Consider the following 26,764-nt stretch of genomic DNA (forward strand, 5'->3'; position numbering starts at 1 on the left):
GCCTCCCCCTTTCAATTGATTTCCTTCCATCTCCCCTCTAAATGTGTACATATTGATCCCTCTCCCTACTTTCTGTCTCTCGCTCCTTCTCTCGTTTTTTTTACTCCAACATCTATCAGATTTCATTCTCTCCATCCAGAGACCTCCTCCTCCCCTCCTCCCCTACCTTCTTATCTCACTTCATCTCTCTCTTTCTCTCCTCCCACCCTCATCTCTCATTTCATCACCCCCCCCTCCATTCTCTCTCTCCCCCTCTCTGTCTCTCTCTGTGCGATCTCTCCCCCTCCCCGCCAGTTTTTTTGTTTGTCTCTGTCTCACTCACTCTATGCATATTAATTGGTGCGTTTCTGCTGCGGCGGAGAAAACAATCAAAGCATTACACACACACACACACAGCCTCAGGGGCGGGTGATGATGCCATTGTGGCAGACACAAACACGTACACATATGCCATGAAGGTACATACACACACGCACACGCACATACACACACACACACACATAGGTCTATACAAAATAGACACGCAGTACAGACACACATATGCCATGATTGTACACGCACGCACTTACACACGCATGCACTTACACATGCACGCATACACACACACACACACACACACACACACACACACACACACACACACACACACACACACACACACACACACACACACACACACACACACACACACACACACACACATAGGTCTATACAAAATAGACACACAATACAGACACACATATGCCATGATTGTACACGCACGCACGCACTTACACACACACACACACACACACACACACACACACACACACACACACACACACACACTCACTTCCATGCATACAACAAACAGACATGCACTGCACATATGCCACTCACACTGATACGCAATAGATGGCTATTGGTAGTAGATTATGGCAGGCAGACAGTATCATCATCATCTCTAGCCAGTAAGGCAAATGTATAACTCTTATTTGTATTATTATTGTTATTATTGTTATTATTATTATTATAGAACATTGCTATGACTGTGATATGTGGTTGTCTTTACCTACCTTAGTTGAATACACTGACTGTAAATCAATTGGGACAGAGTGTCTTCTAAAAATGACCAAAATGTAAATTTATATTATTGTATAATGAACAACTCATATTTAAATACAAAGAGCATGTTTGAAAGTGTTATTCAATAAAATCATGCATTATATTCTACAGGCCTGTGAGAATATATGAGGGCTGGTGATAAGAGCAGGAGAAATATATTGGTCAGGATGCTATTTATAGTAGTAGGCCACTAGGCCTACAAGGAACATCAGGTGAAGGAAATATGAATGAAAATACTCGGCTGGGTGTGTGCGTGTGTGCGTGCGCACGCGCGCGTAAGGGGCGATGAGGGATAAAGCTCTACCTCACCACTTAACATCATCTTGACTCCTGTTTTTTTTTAAATGTTTTTTTACAATAGTTCTTACAGTTCTTACAAATTAGTAGAGAATAGACGCCAGTGCCTGTCCTTATTGATAGGCCTAATACATAAAAAAATTAAAAATGTCAGCCAGATGCTGAAGTCAGTACCTCGCGCGGGTACAGTAAATTCGTGGAGAGGCGCGTGGGCCGGTTAAAGGCAATGCACCTGCGCCACCACGAGCGCGGGCCCACGTGGGGTGAAGTTACTTTTACCGGGTGCTGTGCTTGGGTATTCAAATATCTGATTTAGAAGAGGAGGATGATTCAGAAAAATTCCGAGTTAAATTTGAAACTTCCGATTCGAATCATAATGAAAAAGATGATTTTTTGTTTCAACAGTGAAAGTCACTTTTTAGTCACTGATCCAGTGAGTAAACAGAAAAAGTTATAAAACAGTGATAACAACAGCCTATCAATCTTCCTTAAATTTTTCCAACTTTAAAACCATAGGCTTCCGGGATGTGTTATCAAAACAACATTTAGATACCTCACGTCAAATCTTTATAACTTTTACGCACTTCGATAAGACATATGTCTGCAAACTTTTGTAGGTTTATATCTATGCTATAGAGTAGAGACCACCTGATAGTAGGTTATATAGTGTCGTTATTTTTGGGCTGCAACTGAACCCGGCAGTCTGCCCCGTGTGTCAGTGTTCTAAAATGGTGCTCGTGAGATTATAATTACATTTGCAACCTACATCACTCGCCCTCCCACTCTCCTCGCTCCCTCTCTCTCTCTCTCTTATTCACTCACTTACTCACTACTGCACAATAAATGGATGTTTGAAAAAATGTGTGAGAGAGAGCGAAAGGGAGGAGAACAGGGTGAGCTAAGGGAGGGGGAAAACGGCGTATGCTTGTATACAACAACCCCTGATTTCCATTTTTTCCCCAACTCGTAATGTATTTAATTCAAGTGAAACGTAATCATGACGTGTCCTGTCATTAATCCGCCCGCCGCCTCTCCCGTAAGTACATAGAGTCTTACTTTCATCATAAATATCTAGTTAATTTACAATATATACTATCCATACGTTTACATGTGCACTTTTATATAGGGTGGTATGGAACTGCGGTTGTGTAGCACTGTAGTAAAACCTCTCCAAAATTGTTGTATTTATCGCGTTTGTTGTTGTCTCCATGAACAACAAATATCTGACGACGACTTTTTTTTGCAAATCCGTGTAATCACCCTATAGTTGCAGTGATTGAAGCGCATTGTAGCTCCATTTTATCTCGCTTTTTAAAAAAAAATTTTTTTACACATTGCAGTTTTTATGTTTCAAGTTTTATTAGTCGTATGTAGGCTAAGGGATACACATGGTATACACCGTCCAACGAAATGTGTTTGCATTGTGAGTGGATTGTTGAGAGTGATTGGCGGGTTGCACTATAGTGTGTGGCGTGTGTGTGTGCTGCATGTATGTTCCCATGCACTCTACCCATGCACTCTTCGGCACTTTACTGTGTGTCATGTATGAAGCCGGTGTTGTATGTGCGCGCGTGGCCGACCGTTTGCATGCGTTAGCCCTATACGGTGACATGACAAAAGTGAGAACGGATTCTATATCATGATGGATTAGTTTCAGTTATACCTTGGGGCCTAAAATGTACTACTTGAATTGTCGGATAACAAGCCTACACCGTAAAAATTGAATTACGTTATGCTATTTGAAGTGCACTAAAAGTCAACTAAAGTGAACGCACAAGTAGGCTAACCTATAAACTAACACAACTTTGATTAAGTTCTGTATTAAATGTATTGCTATTGCCTAAGTAATACAATCATTGGCTACTGTAGAAGATATGCCAATTGCATTCATCCATGCATGGGCCTACACATCGAGTTTAATTCACAACATTAAAACATATATCGTAGCTTTGACAAAAATAAGTTGCATATTTGATCAATAAGCATGTTCTTTGATTTCCGTTTTATTTTTTGGTTAACTACATGTTCGAGTGTGATTTACAAAGCTGCAACGAAAGAACATTCTAGGTAGAGACGATAAACCAGGATAATTATTTTGTTGAAGAAGCATTACGTACGGCACATTATTTTTAAGATGACCAATTTAACCAGATGTAGCCTAAATAGGTAGCCTAATCTATTCGTCCAGGCTACACCTATCCAGCTGTAGGCATATCCAACCGTTTTTAAAACCATAGTCCTCCCACTATGCTACTACTATATTTACTACGACTTTTACAAGGCTACTATTACAACCGGTAAACTTGTCCTAGCGTCACCTCTTACGAGTGCATGCTTCACTGTAGCCATAGGCTACCTCTCTCCTTTGGGCTACAGTGATTTCGCAAGAAAGTAGCAAGTGTGTTGCGTGCAACATCTCATTCTGAAAATACAAGTTGTTTCCCGGCGGTTGATATAAGTTACAGGGTTGTTTTCTGTAGCCTACGTGTGCTGGATAAAATGTGATAATGTTTGATTTAGTTTTAGTTTTAGGGGGATGGAGAGGGAGATTGGCAGCGAAATTCAAGATGAAATCCATGATGGCACTTTTCTTGTCCTCCGATTTCTCCCCGCAACACTCATGTCTTTTCCCCTCCCTTTCAGTCTTTTGTTATAGAAAATTTAGGAACAAAATGGATGGAGCATGGGGGAGCGATATACATGACACACAGAGAGTAGGCAACGACCGTGACTCGTCAACGGCTTTGAGATTAAACAATCGTGTTAAATGTTCATTTAGGGGATTTAATCATATTTTAACAGCTAAAGAGCAGCTGCGAAAATGACTAATCTAATCTCGTTTTTTGGACGTTATGTATACTAGGCGTCCGCGCATTGTTTGTTGATAGTTATTTATTTCATTAATGTGGCTGTTTAATTGAGATGGCCGCGAGAGAGAAGGCAGGGGAAAGAGCGACTGAAAATGGTTGCACGTTATTGACGCACATCATAAGGGAGAGCAGGAAATTCCTCTCCAGATAACAGGCAGACGTGTCATCTGTGGTGACCGGAGAAGACTCCCGTCGCTGTGTTTCAAACCCTACAGCGACAGAACATGTTTTAGACATGTTTAAATGTCCAGTTTTCATAGGCCTACTACATACCATAGTTTGATTCAACACTTTAGATATGTCCACAGGAAACCAATGTAATGTGATAAGTGTACAGCCTTCCTTTTCTTTTTTTGACATTTTTAGCTTGCAGCCTAGTTTGTGATTTCCCACCTGAAGCAAACAGTCCAACTTTAACTAGATAAACTCTAGCTCCCTAAAAGGTATCTTATTATTTCATATTTGAACACTTTTCAATAAGTGCCATCATTTGAGGGACAGAGTGTGTCATCTTTAGATGCTGTTAAAAATCAAGATAGAGCATTGGGCTTGGATTCAGTGGGAAGAATTCATGATTTTTATGATCATTTATGTTTCCTGTCTCTTACTGTCGTGTACCCTACCTCCTCAGAACAACACTTGAGGGATGCAACATCCAGGTGTTCTCTCTCTCTCTCTCTCTTTCACACACACTCAAGGAGCATTCCAATCAAGCCACTGATTGATTTAATTGGGTCATTAAGGCTCTGTGGGATAGATAGATATATATAGATAGATAGATAGATAGATAGATAGATAGATAGATAGATAGATAGATAGATAGACAGACACCTGCTCGGCCTCCTCAGTGAGGGTAGCGTAGCATAAACCCGTACAAGTAGACCTGTACAAGCAATCACTCCTAGCCCTTCAGCAAGTTTAGAGTAGCATATCCCATTCACATGTTCAGCTCTCAAAACATTCAAAGCTGTTGTAGCATACAAAGAAACCTTACTAGGGCAAGTACTCCTCTTAGAGTTAGACCTTTAATGGTTGAATTAACATATTACAGATAGTCGTATATAACAATGTGTACTTACATTGTCATTACACTGTAATTAAGGTAATCAGACCCGTAACCTCTGATCCAACAAGATTAGATAGGTGAAAGCAAAGGCTGTATCACATAACTTTAGAGCTAGTGTGATGAGCCTAATTATAAACTGGGTGGTTTGAGCCCTGAATGCTGATTGGCTGACAGCCATGATATATCAGACCGTATACTACGGGTATGACAAACATTTGTTTTTACTGCTCTAACTACGTTGGTAACCAGTTTATAATAGCAATAAGGCACCTTGGGGGTTTGTGGTATATGGCCAATACACCACAGCTAAGGGGCGTATCCAGGCACTCCGTGTTGCTTCGTGCTTAAGAACAGCCCTTAACCGTGGTATATTGGCCATATACCACACCCTCTCGTGCCTTATTGCTTAAGTATACTATGGATGCGTCCCAAATGGCACCCTTTCCCCTATATGGAGCACTACTTTAAGTAGTGCGTTAAATAGGGATTAGGGTACCATTTGGGACGTACTCTATAAGTCAAATTACATTTCATTTGTCACATGGGCCGAATACAGCAGGTTTAGCGTTTCACCTTACAGTGAAATGCTTACTTACAAGCAATTAACCAACAATACAGTTTTAAGAAAATAAGAAAAGTAAGAGATAAAAATAACAAATGATTAAAGAGCAGCAGTAAATAACAATAGCGGGGATATATACAAGGGGAACCGGCACAGAGTCAATGTGCGGGGGCACCGATGTCGAGGTAATTGAGGTAATATGTACATGTAGGTAGAGTTATTACAGTGACTACGCATAGATACTAACAGAGAGTAGCAGCAGCGTTCCGGGGGGGGGGGGGGGTAGAAGTCTGTGTAACCATTTGATTAGCTGTTCAAGAGTCTTATGGCTTGGGGGTAGAAGCTATTTAGAAGCCTCTTAGACCTAGACTTGGCGCTCTGGTACCGCTTGCCGTGCGGTAGCAGAGAGAACACTCTATGACTAGGGTGGTTGGAGTCTTTGACCATTTTTAGGACCTTCCTCTGACACCGCCTGGTATAGAGGTCTTGGATGGCAGGAAGCTTGGCCCCGGTGATGTACTGGGCCGTACGCACTACCCTCTGTAGTGCCTTGCGGTCGGAGGCCATACCAGGCGGTGATGCAATCCATCAGGATGCTCTCAGTGGTGCTGCTGTAAAACCTTTTGAGGATCTGAGGACCCATGCCAAATCTTTTCAGTCTCTTGAGGGGAAATAGGTTTTGTCGTGCCCTCTTCACGACTGTCTTGGTGTGCTTGGACCATGTTAGTTTGTTGGTGACGTGGACGTCAAGGAACTTGAATCTCTCAACCTGCTCCACTACAGCCCCGTTGATGAGAATGGGGGCATGCTCGGTCCTTCTTTTCCTGTAGTCCACAATCACCTAATTTGTCTTGATCACCTTGAGGGAGGTTGTTGTCCTTGCACCACACGGTCAGGTCTCTGACCTCCTCCCATCGTGTCGGTGATCAGGCCTACCACTGTTGTGTCATCAGCAAACGTAACGATGGTGTTGGAGTCGTGCCTGGCCATGCAGTCATGAGTGAACAGGGAGTACAGGAGGGGACTGAGCACGCACCCCTGAGGTGCCCCCGTGTTGAGGATCAGTGTGGCGGATGTGTTGTTACCTACCCTTACCACCTGGGGGCGGCCCGTCAGGAAGTCCAGGATCCAATTGCAGAGGGAGATGTTTAGTCCCAGGGTCCTTAGCTTAGTGATGAGCTTTGAGGGCACTATGGTGTTGAACGCTGAGCTGTAGTCAATGAATAGCATTCACACATAGGTGTTCCTTTTGTCCAGGTGTGAAAGGGCAGTGTGGAGTGCAATAGAGATGGCATCATCTGTGGATCTGTTGGTGCTGTATGCAAATTGGAGTGGGTCTAGTGTTTCTGGGATAATGGTGTTGATTTGAGCCATGACCAGCCTTTCAAAGCATTTCATGGCTACAGACGTGAGTGCTCCAGGTTGGTAGTCATTTAGGCAGGTAACCTTAGTGTTCTTGGGCACAGGGACTATGGTGGTCTGCTTGACACATGTTGGTATTACAGACTCAGACAGGGAGAGGTTAAAAATGTCAGTGAAGTCACTTGCCAGCTGGTCAGCGCATGCTCGGAGTACACGTCCTGGTAATCCGTCTGGTCCTCCTGCGGCCTTGTAAATGTTGACCTGTTTAAAGGTCTTACTCACATCGGCTGCAGAGAGCGTAATCACACAGTCGTCCGGAACAGCTGATGCTCTCATGCATGTTGCAGTGTTACTTGCCTCAAAGCGAGCATAGAAGTTATTCAGAACGTCTGGTAGGCTTGTGTCACTGGGTAGCTCTCGGCTGTGCTTCCCTTTGTAGTCTGTAATAGTTTACAGGCCCTGCCACACCCGAGGCGCGTCAGAGCTGATGTAGTACGATTCGATCTTAGTCCTGTATTGACGCTTTGCCTGTTTGAAGGTTAGTCGGAGAGCATAGTGGGATTTCTAATAAGCTTCCGGGTTAGAGTCCCGCAGAGAGCGGCAGCTCTACCCTTTAGCTCAGTTCGAATGTTGCCTGTAATCCATGGCTTCTGGTTGGGGTATGTACGTACAGTCACTGTGGGGGACGACGTCCTCGATGCACTTATTGATGAAGCCAGTCACTGATGTGGTGCACCCCTCAATGCCTTCAGAAGAATCCCGGAACATATTCCAGTCTGTGCTAGCGAAACAGTCCTGTTGTTTAGCATCTGCTTCATCTGACCACTTTTTTATAGACTGAGTCACTGGTACTTCCTGCTCTAATTTTTGCTTGTAAGCAGGAATCAGGAAGATAGAATTATGGTCAGATTTGCCAAATGGAGGGCGAGGGAGAGCTTTGTACACATCTCTGTGTGTGCAGTAAAGGTGGTCTACAATTTTTTTCCCCTCTGGTTGCACATGTAAAATGCTGGTAGAAATGAGGTAAAACTGAGTCAGTGTATGTTGACCGTTATAAGGATCATAACTTACTGTTAGCTAGGGGCTGTAAGCTAGGGGCCAGCTTGCTGCTTGACCACTCAGTCTCCCAGCCAACATCAATATCCATGATCTTATGGAATCTGTCTGGTCCAGACCAGTAGGGCTCAAACTACCAGTTGCTGTAGCTAAAAGGCACTCACACGAATGTTACAGAAGGTGTAACACTTGTTACACATAGAATGAGGACACATTGGAGTTTAGATTGGCCTAATTGCTCTAGTTTTATAAAGTGTTATGTCTTGATAGAGTTGGGATCTACATATTTGAAGTTTGATTGAGGGACTCATCCATGGAATGCGTCTGCTAAGAAGATCTGACCTCTTTACTGCACTGTCGCATAAAAATCGGGTTAATGCATTACACTTCCAGTTCACGTTCATAGCCTACATTTTAATTCTGCATAGTCTTATGCCCCATCACATACTTCTCTTCATCTGGATGATAACTATAAAGAGGAGAGGAGGCAAGAACGGGGTCGTGTCCAGTAGACTGAAACGTTTTCTTCTATTGCATAACGTTTAGCAACGGTGGGCCCAACTAAACATTGCCAGTTGAAGGAAAAACAGAGAGAGGGGAGGAGGAGGAAAGAAAGCGGTGAAGTGAGGCCAAAGGTCAAGAATCAGGACACAGCGAGTGAGAGAAGTCAGACAATCCACCCTCCATTCAGAGAAGCCAAAGAACAAAAAAAGAGCGGTAATGAAAAAGTGCAAGCCAGATAAAGTGAGGGGAGTGAGGGAGGAAAATAAGAGGGAAAGAGAGACGGGGTTCAGGGAAAGGTGAAAGACCGGAAATGAATCCTGTCTGTGGGGAAGTTTTGCCGCGTGACCACGGTGATAAAAACCACAGCAGGTCCTGAGTTACTGTACCACACAGAGAAAAAAAAACACACACACTTTCCCTCACACAGGCCCTCACTCACACATACACACACTTAAACACACACATAAGCCATCAGACACACAAACGCACTAACACCCACATAAACACACATAGGCTCGATCACACACACACACACACATTTGAACACACTGGCCTTCACACGCATACAGTACTTGTAGTACACACACACTAATAACAAGACACATAAACTGTAGACACGCACACACTTACAAAAACAGGTACACAAACTCACACACTTAAGGAAACACCCCCAGATCCTACATACAGTTGAAGTTGGAAGTTTACATACACCTTAGCCAGGTACATTTCAACTCAGTTTTTCACAATTCCTGACATTTAATCCTAGTAAAAATTCCCTGTCTTAGGTCAGTTAGGATCACCACTTTATTTTATTAAGAATGTGAAATGTCAGAATAATAGTAGAGCGAATTATTTATTTCAGCTTTTATTTCTTTCATCACATTCCCAGTGGGTCAGAAATTTACATACACTCAATTAGTATTTGGTAGCATTGCCTTTAAATTGTTTAACTTGGGTCAAACGTTTCGGGTAGCCTTCCACAAGTTTCCCACAATAAGTTGGGTGAATTTTGGCCCATTCCTCCTGACAGAGCTGGTGTAACGGAGTCAGCTTTGTAGGCCTCCTTGCTCGCACATGCTTTTTCAGTTCTGCCCACACATTTTCTATAGGATTGAGGTCAGGGCTTCGTGATGGCCACTCCAATACCTTGACTTTGTTGTCCTTAAGCCATTTTGCCACAACTTTGGAAGTATGCTTGGGGTCATTGTCCATTTGGAAGACCCATTTGTGACCAAGCTTTAACTTCCTTACTGATGTCTTGAGATGTTGCTTCAATATATCCACATAATTGTCCTTCTCATGATGGCCAAACAGTTCTATTTTTGTTTCATCAGACCAGAGGACATTTCTCCAAAAAGTACGATCTTTGTCCCTATGTGCAGTTGCAAACCGTAGTCTGGCTTTTTTATGGCGGTTTTGGAGCAGTGGCTTCTTCCTTGCTGAGTGGCATTTCAGGTTATGTCGATATAGGCCTCGTTTTACTGTGGATATAGATACTTTTGTACCTGTTTCCTCCAGCATCTTCACAAGGTCCTTTGCTCTTGTTCTGGGATTGATTTGCACTTTTCGCACCAAAGTACTTTCATCTTTAGGAGACAGAATGCGTCTCCTTCCTGAGTGGTATGATGGCTGTGTCGTCCCATGGTGTTTATACTTGCGTACTATTGTTTGTACAGATGAACGTGGTACCTTCAGGTGTTTGGAAATTGCTCCCAAGGATGAACCAGACTTGTGGAGGTCTACAATTTTTTTTCTGAGGTCTTGGCTGATTTCTTTTGATTTTCCCATGATGTCAAGCAAAGAGGCACTGCGTTTGAAGGTAGGCCTTGAAATACAAGTACACAAGTACACCTCCAATTGACTCAAATTATGTCAATTAGCCTATCAGAAGCTTCTAAAGCCATGACATCATTTTCTGGAATTTTCTAAGCTGTTTAAAGGCACAGTCAACTTAGTGTATGTAAACGTCTGACCCACTGGAATTGTGATACAGTGAATTATAAGTGAAATAATCTGTCTGTAAACAATTGTTGGAAAAATTACTTGTGTCATGCACATAGTAGATGTCCTAACCGACTTGTCAAAACTATAGTTTGTTGACAAGAAATTTGTGGAGTGGTTGAAAAATGAGTTTTAATGACTCCAACCTAAGTGTATGTAAACTTCCGACTTCAACTGTATGTATGAAGAATCATAACGGCAATGTATGCAATACAGCACACATTGTCAACTACTCTACTGTAACGAGTACCTAAGGGCCATAACAATTAGAGGAAAATGCTCCTATGACCCCCATCACACATCTGTCCATAGATATCCTGATTCTCAGCAGCTGCCTTCAGTTAACATTATTATGAACCTTTACACAATATCTTTGATACATTAGGATCCACACCCTAACATCTTAATTTGATCACTCTTTTTGTTCCTAAGTGTTTTCCTGCACAGCATGAAATGCAACTTGTAGTATAGTCAAGGTAAAAAAGTATTCTAAAGTTTGTTATTTCTACTTTAAAATGTCAGACTTGATTTGCCCTAACTAAAAATGTATAAACCCCTACAAAAAATGTCCATTAATTATAATCCCCATATTAATTCTGGCAGTCTCTATGGGGGTGCCACAGAGTTCACTCCTCGGGCCGACTCTCTTCTCTGTATACATCAATGATGTTGCTCTTGCTGCTGGTGATTTTCTGATACACCTCTACGCAGACGACACCATTCTGTATACTTCTGGCCCCTCTTTGGAGACTGTGTTAACTAACCTCCAGACGAGCTTCAATGCCATACAGCTCTCCTTCCGTGGCCTCCAACTGCTCTTAAACGCAAGTAAAACTAAATGCATGCTATTCAACCGATCACTGCCCGCACCTGCTCGCCCGTCCAGCATCACTACTCTGGACAGCTCGGACTTAGAATACGTGGACAACTACAAATACCTAGGTGTCTGGTTAGACTGTAAACTCTCCTTCCAGACTCACATTAAGCATCTCCAATCCAAAATTAAATCTAGAATCAACTTCCTATATCGCAACAAAGCATCCTTCACTCATGCTGCCAAACATACCCTCGTAAAACTGACCATCCTACCGATCCTTGACTTCGGTGATGTCATCTATAAAATAGCCTCCAACACTCTACTCAACAAACTGGATGCAGTCCATCACAGTGCCATCCGTTTTGTCACCAAAGCCCCATACACTACCCACCATTGCGACCTGTACGCTCTCGTTGGTTGGCCCTCGCTTCATACTCGTCGCCAAACCCACTGGCTACAGGTTATCTACAAGTCTCTGCTAGGTAAAGCCCCGCCTTATCTCAGCTCACTGGTCACCATAGCAGCACCCACTCGTAGCATGCGCTCCAGCAGGTATATCTCACTGGTCACCCCCAAAGCCAATTCCTCCTTTGGTCATCTTTCCTTCCAGTTCTCTGCAGCCAATGACTGGAACGAACTGCAAAAATCTCTGAAGCTGGAAACACTTATCTCCCTCACTAGCTTTAAGCACCAGCTGTCAGAGCAGCGCACAGATTACTGCACCTGTACATAGCCCAACTATAATATAGCCCAAACAACTACCTCTTCCCCTACTGTATTTATTTATTTATTTTGCTCCTTTGCACCCCATTATTTCTATTTCTACTTTGCACATTCCTCCACTGCAAATCTACCATTCCAGTGTTTTACTTGCTATATTGTATTTACCTCGCCACCATGGCCTTTTTTTTGCCTTTACCTCCATTATCTCACCTCATTTGCTCACATTGTATATAGACTTATTTTTCTACTGTATTATTGACTGAATGTTTTGTTTATTCCATGTGTAACTCTGTGTTGTTGTATGTGTCGAATTGCTATGCTTTATCTTGGCCAGGTCGCAGTTGCAAATGAGAACTTGTTCTCAACTAGCCTACCTGGTTAAATAAAGGTGAAATAATTTATTTATTTTAAATTTTACTTGCTGTAGCAATCTGGCTCAAATTAAGATCCTACATCTGTATGAAGAACCATAACCACCGTGTACTGACTTGCTTGAACTGTGTCCCGCTCAAGACCACAAATATAGTTATGTTTGTACATTCTTTGTACACTGAGATCTGAAGTCGTACAAATACACATACTCTGTACGGCACACACTACACATTCGTAGTGATATGAACACATGACATGATCTATACAAACTTACACATCGAGTATATGGCCCAAACACCTGTCAATATGTACAGCTAAAATAACTTGTATGTGTGCGAGCGTGTGTGCGATGGTATGGAAAACATAAGAGTCATTTTAAGCGCTCAGAAGTCTTGTTTAAATCAGCCGTAGGCGTCAGTTAGTGCATGCTTTATTACAGCTCCATTGGGGGAATCTGATCAAGCACACATTCGTCATCTGAATCAAATGAATTGTAGCTGTGTTGAAAACTACTACTTGTTTGTGTTGGTTGATCACACCATGTACCCCCCCCCCTCTCTCTCTCTCTCTCTCGCTCTCTCCCTCTCCCTCCCTCTCCCTCTCTCTCTCTCTCTCTCTCCCTCTCTCCCCCCTTCCCCTTTGTCTAGCACCTTATCTCCTCTCTCCATCTATCCACATTTGGAGAAGCTTTATTGGTATGACAAGGCTGGTTGGGCACGGTGGCCGCTGTCACGGCAGAACAATGCAGTGGTGACGCTGATATTAATATGATAATGCCATCACATCAGACGATACTAACACACACACACCACACACACACACTGTCCACCGCCCCGCTACCACCGTGAATACCTACCTACAACAAAACCCCAGTTCGCAATCAGCCTTTTTTCATATTAGAAAATGCAAATCACATCACCATCAAATCACCATCGGATCTTTTAATTCGGTTAGGTTTCATTCGCTGTCTCTCTCTCTTCTGCCTCCCACCTCTCTCTCTGTCCCCCCATTTCTCTCTCTTTCACTGTCTGTCTCTTCTTTTTCTCCTTTCTCCCCTCGCCATGTTGGCAGGCCCCAATCTACCAGCTGATATCAGCATTCCCTGGCACTGTGCCAACTGGCTCCACCGCAGGAGAGAAAGAAAGAGGGAGCGAGAGAATGAAAGAAAATGAGTGGATAATAGAGGGAGGAGGGAGAGAGAGAGAGAATGAGAGAGAAAGAGAGGGGGATGGGAGGAGTATGGAATCGGGGAGGGAGGGAGCGCGAGAAAGAAAGAGAGACGGGGGAAGAAGGAACAATAACGGTGGATTAAGAAGGAGAGAGGGAAGAGAGGGAGGAGAAGGAAGAGAGCGAGAGAGGGGATACATGATTGATATTGCGTGATATCCCTGCTAGTCATGGCGGAGCTAAAATGTCAACTGGATACATGAGAGTGTCTGTGATTCTGGCGCGCTGACACACACACACACACACACGCACAGACATACTGTCTATATGAACACACAGATGTAGCCTACTAGTGTTTGGCCATAATGATGATGATCGTGTGTTTGCAATGTTTTTTCTCGGCTCTATCGCTACAGTTGTGGGTGGAAAACAGGTCTGAAATATGTTTAGTGTCTGTTCTTGTATTACATGAATAAGTTCAAATGCAGTAGGTATGTTGTTTGTGTGGTTGTATGTGTTCTGTGTGTGTGTGTGTGGTTGGTTGTGTTTCTTTAGGCTCAGATGTGCGTGTGTGTGTGTCCATTCCTGATGAAGCTGCTGCTGTATGTGTTCACAGGAAGGGTGTGTGGGGAAGGCAAAACATCGCGCGCCCATCCTGTTTGGGACAGTCCATGTCCTGTGGTGCCCTTAGCTCACACACACACACGGACACACATGCACGTACCAACACACACGCATGCGCACACACACACACACACAGACACACATATCATATACACAGACATCAAACATATGGTTAAGTACAGGATGTATCTTGCACATCAAACAGGTGACCACCTGTTACACATTTAAGCACACACACCTGCAGGCAGGCAAGAGGACAGACAGACAGACAGACAGACAGACAGACAGACAGACAGACAGACAGACAGACAGACAGACAGACAGACAGACAGACAGACAGACAGACAGACAGACAGACAGACAGACAGACAGACAGACAGAGACGCAGGCAGGCAGGATGGACATTATGTTATTTTTGGTGTAATGGGATAAGCAGCAGGATGAGTTGCAATATGTTTGGTTTAAAATCTTTTTTTAAACATATGTTTGAACATATTGCATGTGTGTGTTCCCCAGAGGACTAAAGGAGGTGGCCATCAAAGCAGTGTGTCCCCCGTCTGCCAAGAAACTGAAGCATGGCATAGCAGTAAACACACGACTGGTGGGTCCCCATACTATCGGTACACATAGTCAAGCATGGCATAGTCATACACACAGTACTGGTCAGTACTGCATCATCATACGTTTATCCTCAAATAGCCTACTGACCTGTTCTGACCTCAGTACACAGAACACTGTTGAGTCCCCGCACTACTCCTTCATACTACTACATTTCCATTGAAATACGGATATATTCCGACCATAAACGGGTTCATCTCAATTGTCCGAAGTGTCTTCCTCTTGTAGTATATCCATTCCCTTATCTCTCGTTATCTCTCTCTTTATCGCTCTCTTTTTATCGCTCTCGTTATCTCTCTCTTTATCTCTCTCTCTCTTTATCTCTCTCTCGTTATCTCTCTCTTTATCTCTCTCTCTCTTTATCTCTCTCCCTTTATCTCTCTCTCTATTTTTCTCTCTCTCACACACAGAGAATGGATTCTCCTCCTGAATGTGTGTTGGCTCTTTCGTGTGAGCTGCCCCAGTCACCCCCTACACTACCATCGCTGGACCACAGTCCCCAGGCCTCTCCTCACTCTACCTCCCACCTCTCCCCTTCACACAGCCCCTTGGACCTGCCCCTAGCCCATAGCCCCTCAGCCCTGTCCCACACACCAGAACCCCTGTCGACCACCCCCTACTTCCCCCTTTCCTCCTTCCCCCTCAACCACCACGATGAGGAAGAGGAGGAGGATGAAGAGGAGCTGTCAGCCCCTCCGTCCCCCACCCCGGCCGTGGCTCTTTTCCCGGGGGGTCTTCCGGAGGTGTGTAGCCCCTCTCCGGAGAGCTCTCCTCCGGTCACTCCGACATCATCGGCCCCTCTCACCGGGTTCGGGGCCCTGGAGCTGGCACTGTCCTCCGGGCAGCAGGGTGCCACCTGTAGTGATGAGCTAGACCTCCAGCTCTTCCATAAGGACGGGGGGAGTCTGTTAGGGTCTCTGCCCGGGAGGAAGGGTGTTTCTAGGGGAGCGGCCGGACTCAAGTTCCCCTGTCTGGTTTGTGGGAAGAGATTCCGCTTCCAGAGTATCTTGTCACTCCACGCCCGCGCTCACAGTCTGGACCGGGACCGCCGCGCCTCAGCTCTGTACCGCAACACCGGCACCACGACCGGGAGCATCATTGGGACGGGGTCCACGGCGCATCTCAAAGCCCACCAGAACCACAACGACGTGGGGCAGAACCACCACAGCCACCGCCAGAGTCCCCTGCTGTCTGTATCTCTAACCCAGGGACTGAGAGGGGAGGATGGGGATGGGGATGCTCTAGAGGAGGCTCTGCAGATGGATCACCAGACCCTCCAGCCGTTCCTAATGGATGAGAGCACACTGCTGAGCCCTCCGCTGACCGAGGAGGTGCCCCTCTCCCTCACCTCCCCCTACTCCTCTTCCTGCGGCCTGGGTGGCACGGGTCCTGCCATCTTCGAAGAAGCCGCCCTGGCCACAGCGGCAGCACCCACATTCCGCTGCCACGCCTGCAAGGGCAAATTCCGCACAGCTTCGGAGCTGTCTCGTCACGTCCGCATCCTCCACAACCCGTACAAGTGCACCCTGTGCTCCTTCTCCGCCAGCCAGGAAGAACGCCTGGCCGCACACCTCCACGACAGCCACCCCTCCCTGTCCCTCTCCCCCCCGGTGGAACTCCCCGCCCTGCCCCCCTACACCCCCAGACACCCCCCCATCGTAACCACCACCACTACCATCATCCCCACCCCCATCCCAGACACTCTCGTTCCCACCCCCACCCTGGCCCCAGGGGCTCCGCCTCTGCCGGCCTTCCGCTGTGAGACGTGCGGCCAGCGCTTCACCCAGTCCTGGTTCCTGAAGGGCCACATGAGGAAGCACAAGGATTCTCTGGACCACAAATGTCAGGTGTGCGGCCGTGGCTTCAAGGAGCCTTGGTTCCTCAAGAACCACATGAAGGTAGGTAACCTAGTGTGTGTCACAGGAGGTTGCTGGCACCTTCATTGGGGAGAATGGGCTCAAGGTAATGACTAGAGGGGAATCAGTGGAATGGTATCAAATACATCAAACACATGGTTTCCAGGTGCTTGATGCCATTCCATTTTCTCCGTTCCGGACATCATTATGAGCCGTTCTCCCCTCAGCAGCCTCCACTGGTATGTATGTGTGTCTATGCTAGGGTCTATGTTAGGGTTGCTCATTTTGGGGAATATTCAGAGGTGGAAACTTTCCGTCGGAATTAACGGGAATATATGGGAATTAACGGGAATACATGCAAATTAATATTAATACCATTTAAATGTAGATGTTTTTTTGCATTGGATATATTTACCATATCATATGGAGACGGAAACATAAACCTTTTACCTTATCATAAGTAGATATAATTGCAAATGATTGAATCCTTCCAATAGAAAAAAAGAAAAGAAAGGGAATATTGAATGATCCCCAATGACCATTCGCATCTCACAAAAACGTTTTCGACTTACATCTGTAAAATGATAGTCTAGAAACTAAAGCTTTGGCTGTCTTCCTCTCAGGCTTCCATGTCTTCTCCCTGGACCTCCTCAATGTCCACCTCTCGAACATAAGACTCTGAGGCCTCATCTTCACTGTCACTTTCCAACATGGTTGAGGATGGCTCATTGTCAGGCTCAAAAAGCCTCAAATTTGCCCGGATGGCCACCAATCTTTCTGGTTGCGTGCTTTGTTGTGTTCCCAAACAAGGACCAGTAGCGTGTTGAGGCGGCTGATGTTGGTTGGATTTGGAGGATGATGGAGGCAACAGGGGAAAGAGCCTCAGATCCACAAAGTCCCTTCAACCAGGTGGCTGATGCGCTATGTTGGCACGACTGCCATATTGCATCTCCATCCCAAAGCCCTTGCTTGGAAGTGTACTTCGCCAGACTGCCAAGAACCTTGCCCTCATCCAGGCCAAGGGAGCGAGACACGGTAGTGATGACACCATAGGCCTTGTTGATCTCTGCACCAGACAGGATGCTCTTTCCAGCATACTTGGGGTCCAACATGTACGCTGTCGCATGTATGGGCTTCAGGCAGAAGTCTTCACACTTTTTGATGCATTTCAGAACTGCAGTTTCCTCTGCTTGGAGCAACAGTGAAGTGGGCAGGGCAGTACGGATTTCTTCTCTTACATCTGCAAGCAGTCTGAACATCAGACAGGATGGCATTGTCTCCCTCAATCCGTGCAATGGCTACTGCTATAGGTTTCAGGAGTTTCCGGCTGCTTACCACTCTCTCAAAATACATCATCCAGGAGGATCCTCTTGATGGGGCTGTCCATATCGGCAGACTGTGATATGGCCATTTGTTGGAGAGACTCCTTCCCCTCCAGGAGACTGTCAAACATGATGACAACACCAACCCAACGTGTGTTGCTGGGCAGCTTCAATGTGGTGCTCTTATTCTTCTCACTTTGCTTGGTGAGGTAGATTGCTGCTATAACTTGATGACCCTTCACATACCTAACCATTTCATTGGCTCTCTTATAGAGTGTATCCATTGTTTTCAGTGCCATGATGTCCTTGAGGAGCAGATTCAATGCATGAGCAGCACAGCCAATAGGTGTGATGTGAGGGTAAGACTCCTCCACTTTAGACCAAGCAGCCTTCATGTTCGCAGCATTGTCTGTCACCAGCAAATACCTTCTGTGGTCCAAGGTCATTGATGACTGCCTTCAGCTCATCTGCAATGTAGAGACCGGTGTGTCTGTTGTCTCTTGTGTCTGTGCTCTTGTAGAATACTGGTTGAGGGGTGGAGATGATGTTGTTAATTATTCCTTGCCCCACGAACATTCGACCACCCATCAGAGATGATTGCAATTTTGTCTGCTTTCTCTATGATTTGCTTGACCTTCACTTGAACGCTGTTGAACTCAGCATCCAGCAAATGAGTAGGTGAAGCATGTCTGGTTGGAGGGGTGTATGCTGGGCGAAGAACATTCAGAAATCTCTTCCAATACACATTGCCTGTGAGCATCAGAGGTGAACCAGTTGCATACACAGTTCGAGCAAGACATTCATCAGCATTTCTCTGACTACGTTCCTCCATTGAGTCAAAACAACTTCTGATTGTAGGAGGACCATGAGCTGTTGCTATCGATAAGGTGTCTGATTCATCATTTTCACCTCGAATAGAAGTAGAGGGACTTTTGTCAGAGGTTGCTTGTTGTGAGCGCTGAGGGAACTTTATGCACTTGGCCAGATGATTCTGCATCTTTGTTGCATTCTTCACATATGATTTGGCACAGTATTTGCAAATGTACACAGATTTTCCTTCTACATTAGCTGCAGGGAAATGTCTCCACACATCAGATAGTGCCCGTGGCATTTTCTTGTAAAGATTAGAAAAACAATTGTAAAAAAATAAAAATAAAATACAATTCCATGTACAGATAAATAGTTAAGCAGTTAGATTAAATAACTCCTTTGTAAGATAAATATTTTCAAATTAAACATGTATGCAAACAGATGAATTAACACTAGCAGGCTCAAGCAAGCGAAAACCCACATGGTAGTAAAAACTAACTAGCAGAAATTGTTAACAAGTTAGAAATGATTTAAACATACTTTGCTGTGTAGGCTACTATTTACTAGTTAACAAAAAAGTATGTATGTCATATAAAATATATTCACCCCACCCACTATTGTAATCGAAACTTACCAGAAAGCATGTAGTCCTTGGCTCAGACAGTGTAGTAGCATGGGCTCAATAGCATCTCGTTAGTGTGCAAGATCTTGAGAATCAGCTGTACATGTGATGGAAGAATGCACTGTGCATACAGAGGGTTGCGATTCCATTGAATTGGGGATAGTTTAACCAAAGTATGCCACAAGACCTAGAATTTTCTTGTGTGTATCCCACAAAAAAGGTTCACTGTTATAAGCTAACTTTTTTGATGAATTTAAACAAAATTCCCCAAATTCCCGGGCTTAACTTCCCATGGAAAATTTCTGGGAAAATTCCGGAAATTTACCGGAAAGTTTCCAACCCTTTTCAACCCTAGTCTATGCTATAATTGCAGGTGTCAAACGATTGAAGACATTGTGCATTTATTTTACAAGTGACTTTATAACCTCTATTACAGGTGCACCTCAACAAGCTGGGCCTGAAGGCGGGGCTGGGGGGGCTGCTGGCTCCTATGGCCGGGGCTGAACAAAGAGCCCTCAAAGGCTCGGTCACCAGCCAGGGCCTTAACGCTCTCTACTCCAGCCTCTTGCTGGCTCGTGGTGGAGGGGGAAGAGGGGGACGAGCAAGGGCTGAGCGGGACGGTGCCGGAGTCTCTAGTAAATCGGCCATCTTGGGCTACCTGGGGTTGCCCAGCGATGGTGGTGGCGGCGCCAGCTGCATGGAGCGGCTGCAGGCCGTGGCTCAGGTGGCGGAGATGGGGAATGGGAGCGGAGGAGGAGGGGGAGGAGGAAACGGAGGAGGAGGAGAGACAGCGGCAGATGGAGGGGACCAGATAGCCATGTGGCAGCTGGTAGCTCGTAGCCTAGTAGCAGCTCAACAGGCCCAGCAAGCCCAGCAGGCTCAGAGGCAGACGCAGAGGACCCAGCAACTGCACCGAGCCCCATCCAGGAGCTCCGTGGTGGGAGAGGCTGAGCAGGTCAGGGCCTACCTTGGAGGTCTGGATCCCCGAGAGGAGCCTCCGTCCTCCGGAGCCCCATGGGAGTGCCCCGACTGTGGGAAGCTGTTCCGGAGCCTGCAGCAGGTGGTGGCGCACGCCCGCGTCCACATCCAGCGGCCCCATAAGAACCACGGTCACCCCCCGCGCCACGCCGGAGGAGGAGAGGAGGATGGAGGGGCGAGCCGTAGTGGGGGGGGACGAGGAGGAGGTGGGAGAGGAGGTAGTAGCGAGGGAAGACAGGAGTCCAAACTTCAAAGTGGACCTCAACATCAGTCAGCAGCCGGTGGAGGGTTCCACTCAGTGATGTCACAGTTCCAAGGTACAGTGACATGGCTTCACCTCCAAAACGTCCCCAACATGTCTCCCATTTGTTTTCATTAGAGAGAATAAGGGCACAAATAAAAAGCTTGTAGAAAGAGTGGGAGAGTAGCAGAGTGTGAGAGTAGCGTCTAGCAATGCAATTAACTATCAATACCACTTTCTTATTCTCTCCCTCTCGTCTTCCCCTTCTTGTTCTCCCCCCTCTTTCTCTTTCCCCCTCTCTCTCCCTCCCCCCTCTGTCTCTACTCTCTCCCCCCTTTCTCTCACCCTCTCCCCTCCCTTGTTCTTGCTCTCTCTCTCTCTCTCTCTCTCTCTCTCTCTCTCTCTCTCTCTCTCTCTCTCTCTCTCTCTCTCTCTCTCTCTCTCTCTCTCTCTCTCTCTCTCTCTCTCTCTCTCTCTCTCTCTCTCTCTCTCTCTCTCTCTCTCTCTCTCTCTCTCTCTCTCTCTCTCTCTCTCTCTCTCTCTCTCTCTCTCTCTCTCTCTCTCTCTCTCTAGGAGAGAACGGTCTATCTGGGTCATCTTCAGGTTCGTCCGTGACTTCTAGGGAGCGTGTGCGAGGCACAGGGGTGAAAGACTGCCCCTATTGCGGTAAAGCTTTCCGCTCGTCCCATCACCTTAAAGTGCATCTGAGAGTTCACACAGGTGAGCCTGCCACTAGCCCCCAACCCCCAACACACCTAACAATGGCTGGATCCCAAATCGACCCCTAGCCCCTAAATCCTACATCCTAGGGCTTAGGACACTTATGCTGTGTCTATACCACCTAGGGCCAGTGCACTCTTGTAGATCTGAGGTGACTGGCTAAGATACAGTATAAGGGCATAGTAATACAGTATATAAACAAAAGTATGCGGATCTACAAAAGTATATCCTTTAAATTAGTGGATTCGGCTATTTCAGCCACACCCGTTGCTGACAGGTGTATAAAATCGAGCACACAGCCATGCAATCTCCATAGACAAACATTGGCAGTAGAATGGTCTTACTGAAGAGCTCAGTGACTTTCAACGTGGCACCGTCATAGGATGCCACTTTCCAACAAGTCAGTTCGTCAAATTTCTGCCCTGCTAGAGCTGCCCCGGTCAACTATAAGTGCTGTTACTGTAAAGTGGAAACATCTGGGAGCAACAACGGCTCAGCCGCGTGGTAGGCAAGATCACAGAACAGACCACATAAAAATCGTCTGTCCTCGGTTGCAACACTCACTACCGTGTTCCAAACTGCCTCTGGAAGCAACGTCAGCACAAGAACTGTTCGTCGGGAGCTTCATGAAATGGGTTTCCATGGCCGAGCAGCCGCACACAAGCCTGAGATCACCATGCACAATGCCAAGCGTTGGCTGGAGTGGTGTAAAGCTTGCCGCCATTGGACTTTGGAGCAGTGGAAACACGTTCTCTGGAGTGATGAATCACGCTTCACCATCAGGCAGTACGATGGACTAATCTGGGTTTGGCAGATGCCAGGAGAACGCTACCTGCTCAAAACCATAGTGCCGACTGTAACGTTTGGTGGAGGAGGAATAATGGTCTTGAGGTGTTTTTCATGGTTTGGGCTAGACCCCTTAGTTCCAGTGAGGGGAAATCTTAACGCTACAGCATACCATGACATTCTAGATTATTCTGTGTTTCCAACTTTTTTGCCACAGTTTGGGGAAGGCCCTTTCCTGTTTTAGCATGACAATGCCCCCGTGCACAAAGCGAGGTCCATACAGAAATGTTTTGTCGAGATTGGTGTGGAAGAACTTGACTGGCTTGCACAGAGCCCTGACCTCATCCTCATCAAACACCTTTGGGATGAATTGGAACATGGAACAATGGAAGCAAGTCCCCGCAGCAATGTTCCAACATCTAGTGGAAAGCCTTCCCAGAAGAGTGGAGGCTTTTATAGCAGCAAAGGGTGGACAAACTCCATATTAATGCCCATGATTTTGGAATGAGATGTTCGACGAGCTTTTGGTCATGTAGTGTGGCTTCATCTCACCTTCTGATCGGCTGTGTGGAAATGTCGCCATATTGCTTCTACCTGTCCAATGAGATCTCAGAGTGGCTAGGAAGTAGGGGCTAGAGGTCCATTTGGAATTCAGCAAATAATCACTAACAATACAATCTACTCTAGAACACTAAACCTTAACTACATGCACACTGACTACATTTACATGTGCCATTAAATTCATGTGTTCTCAAGTGTTTCTGAGTCCTAAATATGACCATCTCCTCTGTCTGTTGTAATTAATTAGGTGAATCATTATACTTAAGTAGATTGCTACTAGCAATAATCACTTTCAACACCTCCGAGGCTGATGGGGTTTTTAATCTAATGTCCTCCTTATCAAAGCCAATCAGGGTTTTAGATTGTGATGGGATACTGCCATCTGTGGTTTGTAATGTGGTACTACAAGCTCATATAATACTTCAACCCTATAGTTCCCCCTCTTTTATTCCATAGCAGAAATCCAGGAATCAAGGTCCATATAATTGTTTTTTTTTCCCTCTGTGGTCAGAAACAGACTAGGGCAGTTCAGGCAAATGCCAGATGGGCTGGTCCATATTTAGTCCAGTGGTCCTGTCTAAATTGTTTGTTTTTTGTGCAGAATTAGAATAATACAAATGTTTCTCTCCATGTATAGCATAGCATAGCATAGCATAGCATAGTGTAACATCTACTGACATTCCTCCATTATAATATGCCCTTGATAACCACAACTAGTTTATGTACCTCTTTCAGGGGAGAGACCGTATAAATGTCCCCACTGTGACTACGCGGGAACCCAGTCAGGCTCTCTAAAGTACCACCTCCAGAGGCACCACAGAGAACAGAGGAACGCCATGGGGGCCTCTTCATCCACCGCCTCCTCCCCCGGCCTCACTTCCGCCTCTCTGGGAGGTGGTGGAGGAGCACCACGGGGGGAGGGAAGGGAGGGGATGGCCAAACAGCGCCGGCCCCAGAGCTTCACCCATGGCTCAGCCGCTAGAACCCCGGCAGAGACCGCTTCCTCCAGGCACAACCAGCATCAGCCCTGGATCCTGGGCCTTCCCGAGCAGAGAGACAGGGACCATGGGAAGGCCATGGGAGGACTGAGGGAGGCAGATCTGGAGAGCCAGTACCGGTACCTATCCGGGGTGATGGGGGCGCTGTACCAGGGGGGGATGGAGGGAGGGTGGACAGGGGAGTCCCCTACCCCCACCCCGCCCCCGCCAAAGGCACCCAAAGTGTCCCGCCGCAAACCACTCACCACCAGCCGCATGGTGCCAGCTAATGGGAGGGAGCGGATGGGAGGGGGATCAGCTCGGGGCACCCAGGAGGGAGGCTTGTTGTCCCAGCCCCTGGATCTCTCCCGCCGCCCCTCCCCTGGGCTCGGAGGTCTGGAGGAGGATGGAGTACCGGGAGGTGGTGGTGGAGGAGGAGGAGGAGCAGGGGTCACCCTTAACCAGTGCCTGTTCTGTCCCTTCCGTACCTGCTCAGCCGAGCTGATGGCCATGCACCTCCAGGTCAACCACACCAGCAAGTCCAGGCGTAAGAGGGGGGCCCACAACCCCAGCTCCCTGGGGGAACACGGGCCCCAGAGGCCACCCCAACCCCGGGCAGACCCAGACCCCCTAGCCCTGTGGAGGTAAGAGATGCTTGTTTACATTTTATATTTACATATTCGTAATTTAGCAGAGGTTCTTTCCCAGAGCTACTTATAGTTAGTGCATTCAACTACGTTTAGTAGGGGGGAAAAACAACATATTACAGTCATTGCAAGTAGACTGAAGTCCCTATCCTATCCTAGGTACCTGAGCGAGAGTGAAGATAGGGCCCCCCTCGAGGAATGGGCCTCATCCAGGGTGGAGAGGGAGAGAGGGATGGAGAACGGCCTCACCCCAGAGGAAGTGGACCTAGAGGGCAGCTACAACCTCCACCACCCCCTGCAGGCTTCTAACCAGGCCTTCCCCACACCCAGGAACACAAGGAGTGGCCTCGCTGGCCTGGGGCAGGAAGGCAAGGTGGAGGAGGATGGGGAAGAGGAGGATGGAGAAGAGGAGGATGGAGAAGAGGAGGATTTGGAAAGGGAGAGCAGTAGTCCAGGGGATTCCCCTATAGAGCATGGGATGAGGATGTCTCTCTCCATGTCACCTGCCCTCGGCTCTGACCGTCTTACACGAGAGGAGGAAGCAGTGATGGGAGACTAAACGGCAACAACATCATCCTGCAGAGAGATGGGAAGAGGGAGTTCAACTAGACAGGGCAGAAGTTTAGGAGTCAAATGTTGGGGGTCATTATATCACTTCCTCGTTCTCTTACATACAGCAGTTCAGGGTCATTGTCATGGTAAGTCCGCTGACAAGTATAACTAAGGACCACGGACTGAGATGCACCTCCATTGAGAGTGTTGTGTAAACATCATCTCTCCTAAGGAAGCCCATTTAAAAATCATACATTTTTCTCTCGTCTTTTAATATTTACATCCCGGGAGTTCAGTGCAGTCCTCTTGATTTTCTCAACCAACCACAACCCCCCTTGTACATACAGACAGTGCAGTGTGAATCGTTTCTCTTCAGGACTTTTGAGGCCTTGAGTTCTATATTCCAGAGTTTCCTGTTTTCCATTCCGTCTCCTATCAAGAGGGCTAATTGTGATGATTTGCTCGAGATTGTCCGATGGCTGCTGTTAAGTCTTAATATTACTATGTGAGAACAAATAAACTGTAACATTCTACCATTCCAGAGAACACAAAAATGATTTTATCAGACCTTATACTTCATGTTTTGAGAATAATACTACTTCTATGAGTAACATTGTTGATTAGTTATACTTTAGCAGAACAAGTGTCAAAAGAAGCCGAACTTCATCCCAACTGCCGTTTAGATACGTTACCACTTGTCACTTTGACATTTCAAGTTCATATTACGGTCTGTTCAAGAGCACTGATTCGATAACCGTGGTTCAACCACAACCGTTCAAGCCGTAAACTCAAACTAAGCTATCCAGCTGTCTGCAACAAATAACACGACAGGAGCAACTTTTTACCAGATGAAGATGACAATGATTAGGGATAAAATAACCCCTGACCCTGATATCACTGCCTCTCATTGGTCGGATTGCTGTTCCGAGGTCACCACAGGAACAGTTAGTCATTTCCTGTTTTCCCCTCAGTTTAGTGCCTGTCTATGTTTGGAATGTCGTCAAGGGAGTTCTACAGGATAGCCCTCTGTTTCTGGGCTCTTATAGGACAATGATATCTGAGAATACAGTATAAAGCTAAAGTATATATGTAAAAAAAAAAAAAAAAAAAATTGGTTCTAGGCTATTGTGAATAGAGATCTGTCGTGGTAAACAAACAGCTGGTGTGGATCTTTCTCTTTTCACAAGAGACCGGTAGCATCTCTATGTGGATTCTGTGGGAAAAAATATAAAGCACTTAGTTGATGAAGATGAACCATTAAGAAATATTCATATGAATGAAAAGAGGTCAAGGTGAAAGGTCAATAAGTGAAAAGGGAGGTTAAAGGTCAGAGGTCAGCATTTACAGCAGAAATACCAGCGTGTTCAGAGTCAGACGTGGGCTAACGGTTATTCCTACATTGTCGTGGTGGCCGACGGACCATTAAACAAACAGAAACAAAGCAAAAGTCTGTTTGGGAGACACAGGACAGACAGACGGACAGTGCATCCTGAGTACAATCAGCTGGCACGTCTGGTCAGGTGACCAAGACTCCACGACCGTGTCGCAC

The 26,764-nt window shown here is 46.1% G+C and overlaps 1 protein-coding gene across 1 annotated transcript; it reads left to right on the top strand.

Moving 5' to 3' along the window:
* The first annotated feature begins 2,351 nt into the window (after positions 1–2,351).
* Positions 2,352–26,337, top strand: LOC120049773 (zinc finger protein 219-like). Its single transcript, XM_038996182.1, has 7 exons — positions 2,352–2,437; positions 15,042–15,126; positions 15,554–17,041; positions 20,190–21,048; positions 21,546–21,692; positions 23,775–24,660; positions 24,823–26,337. The coding sequence occupies exons 3-7, from the start codon at positions 15,557–15,559 to the stop codon at positions 25,220–25,222; spliced, it is 3,777 nt and encodes a 1,258-aa protein (XP_038852110.1). The 5' UTR covers positions 2,352–2,437; positions 15,042–15,126; positions 15,554–15,556; the 3' UTR covers positions 25,223–26,337.
* The last annotated feature ends 427 nt before the right edge of the window (positions 26,338–26,764 follow it).

Source organism: Salvelinus namaycush, chromosome 6 (assembly GCF_016432855.1).
Source record: "Salvelinus namaycush isolate Seneca chromosome 6, SaNama_1.0, whole genome shotgun sequence".
NCBI classification, from domain to species: domain Eukaryota; kingdom Metazoa; phylum Chordata; class Actinopteri; order Salmoniformes; family Salmonidae; genus Salvelinus; species Salvelinus namaycush.